At 39.5% G+C, this 9,793-nt stretch overlaps 1 protein-coding gene across 1 annotated transcript; it reads right to left on the reverse strand.

Moving 5' to 3' along the window:
- Nucleotides 1-1,810: 1,810 nt before the first annotated feature.
- Nucleotides 1,811-9,015, reverse strand: LOC109918666 (endothelin-2-like). The gene is made up of 5 exons (XM_020518596.2): nucleotides 8,869-9,015; nucleotides 7,934-8,075; nucleotides 6,056-6,175; nucleotides 4,265-4,399; nucleotides 1,811-3,966 (listed from the first exon to the last, which is right to left on the reverse strand). Exons 1-5 carry the CDS (start codon nucleotides 8,927-8,929, stop codon nucleotides 3,879-3,881), a joined length of 546 nt encoding a protein of 181 aa, XP_020374185.1. The 5' UTR covers nucleotides 8,930-9,015; the 3' UTR covers nucleotides 1,811-3,878.
- Nucleotides 9,016-9,793: the final 778 nt, after the last annotated feature.

Raw genomic sequence — 9,793 nt, forward strand, 5'->3', positions numbered from 1 at the left:
AGGCGACTGGTATGTTTGCCTGTATTTGTCAGTTCATTGAGCATAGGAGTTGGGAGGTCATATTGTGGCTGTATAGGACATTGGTTAGGCCAATTTTGGAATGCTATGTGCAAATCTAGTCTTCCTGCTATAAGAAGGATATTGTGAAACTTGAAAGGGTTCAGAAAAGCTTTACAAGGATATTGCCAGGATTGGAGGGTTTGAGCTATAGGGAGAGGCTGAATAGGCTGGGGCTATTTTCCCTGGAATGTTGGAGGCTGAGGGGTGACTTTATAGAGGTTTATAAAATCATGAGGGGCATAGATAGGGTAAATAGACAAGGAGTTTTCCCAGGGTGAGATAGTCCAAAACTAAAGGGCATAGGTTTAAAGTGAAACGGAAAGGTTTAAAGGAACCTATGGGGCAACTCTTTCACACAGAGGATGGCATGTGTATGGAATGAGCTGCCAGAGTAAGTGGTGAAGACTGGTACAATTACAACATTTAAAAGTAATTTGGATGGTTATATGAATAGGAAGGGTTTAGAGGGATATGGGCCAAATGCTGGCAAATGGGACTAGATTTAGTTGGGATATCTAGGCAGCATGGACGAGTTGGATCGAAGGGTGTGTTTCTGTGATGTATATTGCTATGACTCTATGACTCTCTAAAAAGGTCTCTTGAGTGGCAATGCTAATATCCCCGCCTTTGGGCTAGAAGGTCCAGATTCAAGTCCCACCTGTTGCAGAATGTGACATAACATGTTGAGTAGGTCAATTAAAAATATTTTAAAATAACAATGGAATTTAAAGAGTACTATTTTATAGAAAAGCAGAGAAATTAACCAGTGTCCTGGCCAATATTTATCCCTCAATCAGCATTGTAAGAGCTTTCGGTGTCAGATAATTGTGAAAGCTCCAACATAATAATCCAATCCTTTTCTTCTTGATATATTAACATTGCCAAGTGTCAGTCTGAATTAGGAGGTAGCATTCCTGCCTCTGAGGTTATGGACTCAAGTCCCATTCAAGACGTTTTAGCACAAAATCTAAACTTAAATGTGGCACAATGATACTGTATCTACATCTTATCCAGGCAACTTAAGGAAAAGTCTCAGCTGCCCTAGCAGTGTGTCATAACATGCCTAAACAGGCTGGCTTTACATTCCCATGTAATACTGAAGAGGCTGCACTGTGACATAATAAAAACTGAAAGAATTACGGATGCTGTTAATCAGGAACACAAACAGAAGTTGCTGGAAAAGTTCAGCAGGTCTGGCAGCAATTATGAAGAAAAAATCAGAGTTAATGCTTCTGGTCCAGTGACCCTTCCTCACAACTGGGAGAATGTGCAACTCCACACAGATAGTCACCCAAAGCTGGAATCAAACCCGGGTCCCTGGTGCTGTGAGGCAGCAGTGCTAACCACTGAGCTACTGCGCAACCTCTGAGCTTCTGAATCGTGCTCTATAAATGCAACATTTTCCTTTGTTATTTCTTTGCCCTTCCCATGGCTGTCCATTTTCTCCCCACCTCCAGAAGATGCTAGTTCTGTTGGACATTACTATACACACACCCAGCACCTTGCACTAACCAATGCAAGTTGACTACTTCTCATATCCAAACATGAGGGACAGCAGACTATTCAAGAGGGAAAGGCACCAGACTGAACCAGCTCCTATTCTTGTCTTCCATCTACACACCTTCCAGAAGGAACCACTGCACACGAAGTGGACTGAGATCCAGTATCAATTATCTGCAGTTCCAGGAAGTACCATTTTTAAAAGAATTACATTCATATATACGTATTAATGATAACAAATATATTTATTTCCATTAGATGCTTTATATCATAAAATAATCACAATAGTTCCAAAGTATACTGAATTACAATAATTTACAGTTAATCATAAATTAATTAAATATTGATTAGAATTATTTAATCTCTGAAATGTGGGTCAGCTTATCACTGTATATAACAGATCGTTAATAATAAATTAACAGTTGTCTTAAACAGCATTGTACAATAGTGTTTTAAATTGACCCCTCACATGGATATACAGGCCAATTACCCACTCTGCATGGTGTGCATGACGTAAAATAACACAAGACCCTAAATGTGACATGGTTCCTGTTAAGTCCCTCAGCCCTTGCTACCTAAGTAAGCTTTGAAACAAGAACCCTTTGTGTTATAAATCAAACAATTAAACACAACAGGCAGCTGTGATCCTAATGAAATGGTTAGACTGCAGTGTTCAATATTGCCTATGCTTCCTCCCCCTATACTTAATATGGAAAAGGGTTATGCAGAAACAGACTGAAAATGGTTGAACATTAAAGTCTGTTGATGTTCTTTTCTCTCAAATAGTTCAGAGTCATCGGAATTCCTTTCCTCAAAAGGGTATGGATTAAACATATTTAAGGCAGAGGTCGTTAGATTCATGATTAAAGATTATCAAGGATATGCAGGAATATAGAGTTCTGGTTAAAATCAGATCAGCTGTGATCTTATTGAATGGCAGATCCAGTGGCCTACTCTTGTTCCTTGTACATGGAATGAAAAGCTATACATGGATATGGATGTGATGGATTTAATTCTAACCTCATCATAAATACATGAAAGTCAGAATGCTGACAGCAAAAAGGTCAAAGTTGAGGGGATTTTCAGATGTAATAGGATGAATGGCCACCTAGAAGCGACCACGTGATAACTGCAAACAAATACACTACTTTCAAATGGCATTTCATTTCTGTACTTTATGGAAGGTTAATGGGCATTAAAATAATGGATAGAGGAATATCAGATTAACAAAATAAGCATTTGTTAGTTATCACTAATACTCATTATTGATCAATGGTTAAAAGCAAATTAATTAAATAAATGACTGGTATTTGATTTGCCGTATGCTAAAGTACCAAAACGTAGAGCTTGGCATTCCAATTTTAACAATTCCATGTGGTTATCCCTCAACTACTTTTCTCCCTTTATCTCCTGCATACTCTGCCTCTTGTTGGTATACATGTCCATGGGTTCCAGTTGCCTTCTGATATTATAGCCAAGTGGCTATGAATGAACATGGCTGGTGAGCATTGGCAGGTTGTCTGTAGTGGGCATCACAATCATTTTTAACACTGTCACTATGACCAGTGTTCTTGCACATCCATGTGTCTGTCTCTGCATGATGCGCCATCACTTAGTTGGTCAATACACATAAAAACATCTATTGAACCTATTTACTTATGAAAATGCAGACTGAAAAACAACAGGCAAAAAATACTTCCTCTGCTTTATATTAAGCAAGAGTAAGAAAGAACGCAGTGATTCATTCACTGGTTATGGATCTGCATAGAGGTCCCTTATAACAGGAGTTGAGGTAATTGCAGGGCTATTTTATATCACACATTCAGCTTCAACACGTGTATGTTTTTTGGGTCTGGTACTTGTTGGAGATCCTATGTCCTGATGACAGCTATCATTTTGTGTCCAGTTCACTGAAGCTGCCCAAAGATGACTAATTATCACATTGTGGAGGTAGATGTATTATACAACTAGCTTTTTTTTTCTCCCCCTTTTTACTGCCTTGTGAATACAACAGATTGTTATGATTGCTCTGTTCAATTCAAAGCACTTAAAAAAATGCAAGGCTTCTGACAAAATCCTTAAGGGCATTCAGGCTCAGCTTCCTTCCTTGATCTCCATGTCTCTCTCCCCATTCCTGCTTCTTGTATAGTCCAACAACAAAGCCATCAGTGTTTGACAGCAGCTGGCTAATACTCGTGGTGTGCACCTGATCCCTCTATCCATCTTCTCATCCTCTCCTGGCATCTCATGTGCCATCAATGGAAGAAGCTAAAGATGGCACCTTCTCTGAGGAAAAGAGTGAACATGCTTTGGACAGCTCATCTCCTTCTTTCTCGATATAGTTCACTCCGAGTTTTCAAGAAGTGTTTTCTTTGAACAGTCTGGATGTTTAATGATGCAATTTGTCTGTAAAAGAATTTTTAAAAAATTACTTTTATTCTAATCTATAAACATGTTCTTGATATTCTTCACTTTTGTTTCTTACCCTACACATATGTGGTGGACACTTAACTGTCGGCTGAAGTGGCCGAGCGTTGCATTATATTAAGGGATTACAAAGAAGTCAAGATTTATGAAGTAAGTCCACCAGTACCTTTTCTGGGGGAATCAGGGATGTGCAATATTGCGAACACCACCCCCATTTCGAGGTCAATTAACAAGAAGGAATTGAACTTTCACGTATCTTTTTGTGAATAAAATTTACCTTAAAATCTGTAACAGATAAGAATTTCCAGTTCTCTGCTGTTGCGTTGTACTGGAGCTTATGGTTTGGTGTTGGGGTGGGGTTTGGTGTTGTGTACTTGTATTTCCAGTTTGCTGTTGGACGCTGTTGTCTCTCCTGAAAAATGAAAACAAAAAAAAATTCATTTTCTAAATGCAACATTTTAGTAGAATGTATTAGCTGACAAGCCAGTTCCTAATGCGAGTCAAGTTGTTTCACACTTCTTTTAGATATTAGCATCAAAGGGACTGCAGACTGACCCTGTTAAGTTTATAAGGCTTTTGGCATAGAATTGTAAAGCACAGGAGGCCATTCAGCCTTCTGTGCCAACTCCCTGAAAAAGTCCCAATTATTCCACTACCTTGCTCTTTCACCATAGATTGGCAATATTTTCCCCCATTTTAAGTAAAGATTCAATTCCCTTTTAAATTTATTATTGAATCTGCACTTCAGATCATAACAACTAGCTGCATAAAACAAAATTCTCTCCATCTCCCCTCCCTGGCTTTTTGCCAATTATTTTAAATCCATATTCTCTGGTTACCAACTCCCATGCCTTTAGAAACTGATTGTCCCGAGTATCTCTTTCAAAATCCTTTACAATTTTCAACATCGCTATTGAATTTCACCTTGACCTGCACGTCAATTACCATTAAACCATGCATTTCTCTACAGTTTTGAAAATAATTGTTCCTTTGTCTTCATTTCCATCTCAAAAAGTGCATACTTGTGTAACAGGTTTACCATGTAACAAATATATGACCACAAACATTAAAAGTAAAACAAAAAATGTTGTTCGGCACCTGATCATTTCAGGTATGATCCTTGCATCAACACCTTTTATAGGCTAGATCTGAAAGATGAACCTATTTCCTTTCTCAGATACTTATCAACTTGCTCTGCATGGCCACGATTCTGTTTTTATACTTCTGACTTCCAGCTTCCATAACATCTTAATTGTTTTGAATACTTTTTAAAGATATTTTCAAAGGACTTATATTTGCATTAAAGCCTTCCATGACTTCAAAATACTGCTCAGCAAAGTGCTTTTGAGAACTCCTGCAGCAGGGTAATTGGTGTAATGTAGGAAAATTAGCAGCCAATTTGCAGACAACAGTAAAGATAAATGACCAGATAATCTGTTTTACTGATATTGGTTGAGGAACAGATATTGGCCAGAACATTGGGGAAACACCCCAGCTCCTTTCTGAAATAATGCTGCAGGACGTCCATCTGAGAAAGCAAACAGAACCTCTTTCAAATATCCATTTCAAAAGGTGATACCTCTGATAGTGCCGCAACCCCCACCCCCTCCAAAACTGCATTGGAGGTTGAACTTAGATTTTGGCATCACATCACTGGAGTGCGATGTACATGATTCAGAGACGACAGTGTGACCCACTAGGACATGGCTGTCATTTCTATGTCTTGTCATTCTCTGACACAATAGGCACATAACGTAACTGAAGGCGTTGTTCAAAGACTATGTTTGCAGTCTTTTAAAACTGAGAAACAGTGAGTAGAAATGGCCTTTTCAGTGAGATTAGGCTTGCTTTCCAATTTCCTTTGCCAGCATTGTCACTTGCATGAAGCTTCTGGTGTCCACTGTAGATTGTTCAGTTTGTCATAATGGAAAGGCATATCTAACTTGGGCCACTTTGTAATATATTGTGTTACTACACTGAGCTTGCTGACTATTTGGTGACAGGTTTGAAGCTGTATACAAAATAGTTAAAATCACCTACAATGCACTAAATAATCTTGATAACTTACAAGCTGTCCAAGTGGCAAAACTCAGAACACATTCTGTCCTTGGAATTTGCACATTCGCACCTTGGAGTTGATCTTTTGCGGCGTGTTGCTGGACTTCCTAAGCCATAAGGTGTGGTTTTCCTGTTGAGAAAACAGATACCTGTGATTACCAAAGAAAATATTTATGGCATCATAACACACACAAAGACCCATCATTAAAGAAAATTCAAAATCTGTAGGCAAGTTTATTGGTATTTACAGATTTTGCGATAATTGGTTTGAAGAGTGTCATTGTTTAACAATATTTGACAACACATGCCAACTTTATATATAATAACCAACTTGCTACAGTCAGCATTTTGTCCCCTTCAAATTAATGATGCTGATTTGTGATTCTGGAATATAATTGCTAGGGCTGGTGTGCATTATCACCCTACAAAGTTATATTTTAATTTAAATTCATAACTTTCTTTTGTGATCTGATTTTTGTTACAGTGCCCCTTACGGGCTGTCTACCCTAATTATGTTTACTTTGGGTATTTTAAAAATAGAATGTAATTACTTATTAGCACCAACTTGGCTGCACATTTAAAGAGATAAAGAAATATGCAAATGCTCAAAATTCAAAACGCTGGAGATCACAGAAATGTAGAGCTGAGTCCATTATTAACTGGGCAATGTTAGTACTACAAGAACACATATATAGCACTTTCAAGGTACTAAACATCCTTAACATACTGAGACATGCCAAGGCACTATATAGCAGCATAAATTAGACAACTGCTACTGATCCAGAGAAAGAAATATTAGGATAGATGACCAAAAGCTCAGTCAAAGAGGTAAGATTTAAATAGTAGTACAAAGGAGCAGAGAGGTTAATGAGGAAGGAGATTTAGGAATGGAATCAAAGAGCACAGACGTCTATGATGTGACAAAGAATCTGGAACTGCAGGGTCACAAAGATCCTGGAAAGTTGGTGATGGCTACAGAAATTGGAATGGGTGAGGATATGGCAATCTCCAATTTTTGGTAATATGTTAAATCCGGTTTACACATGAACTGACTTGAATTTCAAGTGCTCTTTATATGCTCTCTTTTAACCAACAACAGCACTTGTCATGCTTTTTGCAACAAGCCCTAATTCAATGTTGGGTGGGTCCAGAATAAAGTTTTTGCACACCCAAACGCATAAATAAAGCATGACAAAGTATGAAGATTAAATGGCACCTCAAGATAGCACCATATCTCATCTCACGGCACCCACAATGGATTAGTTTTTGATTTACATCTTGTGAGGTGAAATGGAAATGCAGGAGATAATTCCAATTATTGAAGACTTGTTCTGAGGCTCACTGAAAATGCTGGAAACACTCGACAGGTCAGGCAGAGTCCGCAGAGTGAGAACCCCAGTGATTATTTCAAGTTGGTGACTTCTTGGCAGAACTGCAAGTTAATGATCTGGCCATTTCCAGGAAGGTACTCAAGCAAGGGGTTTCCAAAGTGGGGTCTGTGATGGGGTCACAGAGGTCATATTTGAGGTCACAAGCTGCCCCATCTCCAAAGCAGCAATGGTAACTGTAAATGCTGCCAATCAACATTGGATGGATAGTCAGTGCAAATCAGAAATCACTACCAGAAAGAAAAGCTGCGCTCCAAGCTGACACTCCTAGAAGTGAGACAGTGAATTTGCTTTAGTTTTGATGTCTGATCACTGCCCCTTTTCTTTAACCAGGGCTGCCTTAGCCTCAGTTGGGATTTCTGTTTACCTGTTATCTTTAGCTTGTCCCAGTTCTGATGAAGGGTCATGAACCTGAAACATTAGCACTATCCCCGCCTCTTCACTGTTGTCCAGCATTTGCTGGTTTTCTATTTGGGATTCCAGATTTCTGCTTTACTCACCCTGGTGTATTCACCCAGATAATGTCCTTGTGGCAGAAGTAGATGCACTCTTTGTCTCTCAGATTATTACATGAGCAGCGCTTCTCTCTCCTCAGACACGGACTGCTGGCTTTGCTGGACCCTGGCAAGCGGAAGCCACAACCTAGACCACCAAAAGGTGACATGTTAACCAACAGAAACACCTACAGAATTCAAACAGAGGATTTCTCTGCCTCCCCTGGCAAACCTGCCCTGTGTTTGCACTATGCAGGCTGCAATTATTACATAAATTACAACCAAATTCAAATAATTGATTGTCTCTCTGAATTTGCACTTTTCCAATTTATCTTGTTTCATCACGCCCTGCTGATCTGATTTTTGGATTTAGCAGATTTGGAAAGAGCTGAAACCCCTAGCAACAGCGGCGGAGGACGACGATTCAACGATGAATTCACGGGATGGATTCTGTTTTTGCAAAAAAACATTATCCTGTTAAGGAAATGATTGCTTGAAAATAAACTGGGGGACACCAGCACCTCGTTCGGAGTCTTACTTCTAACAAATATATAAAACGAAACTAATCAGAGAGCAATTTACCGAAATATTTAACATTCCCCATTTCCGTCACTGCGGTTTCAGGTCATGCAGTGAGATCCCAGAAACAGGCACCACAATACAGTACCAACAGTGTCAGTGATTTGTACCAGTGCCTGCCTCCACTCAAAGCGTGTGGCCGGAGCTGGTACTTATGGTCAATGCAAACCCCTGCAATGCTGTGCAATCAAAACCCGTCACAGAGACGGTGGGAGAAGTAAAATAACCACAGAATCATGCATAAATCTGAAAGCATGCAGCCGAATCCTGTAGGTTACAGCGCAACAAGGATACACTGTGCAAGAACATCAGCGCTACATATCTAAACTTCATACTGAATCATTTTATTTATAAACACATACCATTTTCGAACAAAATAAGAGCCGTGGCCAGGGTAAATAATCCTTTCAAACTGCAGCCCATCTTTTTTTTGCTGGTGTAGGGTCTATTCTGCACACTAAATCCTGCGTTGCTGTGATATTTGCATTACGAAAAGAAAGCGCTCTGCAGACACTCTGCTTTGTGTCTGAGCTCCTGGCGCTTTCCCTTATTTATAGAGCGAGAGCTAACGCAACGTCAAGACAACACCTACAACCGCATCTCGGTGCATGAGGATTCTGGGCTGGTCAGAGGAAGTCGCGCAACATTCAATCCGCCCTCACACCAACCACATACCACAGCATGGCAATCATGCACGAAACCAGGCTCATTTTTTTTCGATTTACGAGGGTGAGTTAATCCCCGCGTAAAAAATGCCATTTTTGGTTAAAAGGAAGTTGCATTGGCCCACACCCTGCATTCCAGAAATCTACCCCCAGCTCAGACTCAGGTTGTTTAGACACACTTCATCTGGCGGTTTGATGTTTAACTTTTGAGGTCACTTATTCACTCAAATAAAGTAATAACATGCCATCGTCTCCAGTCATACAAGTTTTTTTTTCTAAAAAGAGACGATTGCAAGGAAAATCTTGCACTACTTTAGTTGTGACATTAAGGGACTAATAAGCAGTTCATAGAAATGAGCGTCGAAATTTATGTGTTTCTTCAGGCCTGTTCTCTCTTATCCAACCTTCATCATTCTCCAAAATTAGCTTTCCAATTGAGTCTTTAGGGCGGTTTCTGAGAGAGTCGCTGACTCACCCCCACCTTGTCAGTGTCAGAGAAGAAAACAACCGAAATTAAAGTGACCAGTGCAGACAAAATACTTCACCATATAACAGCAGTAATATTAATACTGAAAAAGGGTCACCATACTTGAAACATTAACTCTGTTTTCTCTTCACAGAT

The sequence above is a fragment of the Rhincodon typus genome, chromosome 27 (genome assembly GCF_021869965.1).
Source record: "Rhincodon typus isolate 14 chromosome 27, sRhiTyp1.1, whole genome shotgun sequence".
In the NCBI taxonomy this organism is placed as follows: Eukaryota; Metazoa; Chordata; class Chondrichthyes; order Orectolobiformes; family Rhincodontidae; genus Rhincodon; species Rhincodon typus.

Bases quoted from the DNA above. Each gene is read 5' to 3' on its own strand.
- LOC109918666 (XM_020518596.2), bottom strand. From the start codon at position 8,929: ATGGGCTGCAGTTTGAAAGGATTATTTACCCTGGCCACGGCTCTTATT. The intron at 6,176-7,933 runs GTGAGTAAAGCA...TTTTCTCAACAG, and splicing joins ATCTGGGTGAATACACCAGG to GAAAACCACACCTTATGGCT. The intron at 3,967-4,264 runs GTAAATTTTATT...ATTCTTTTACAG, and splicing joins TATCTGTTACAGATTTTAAG to ACAAATTGCATCATTAAACA.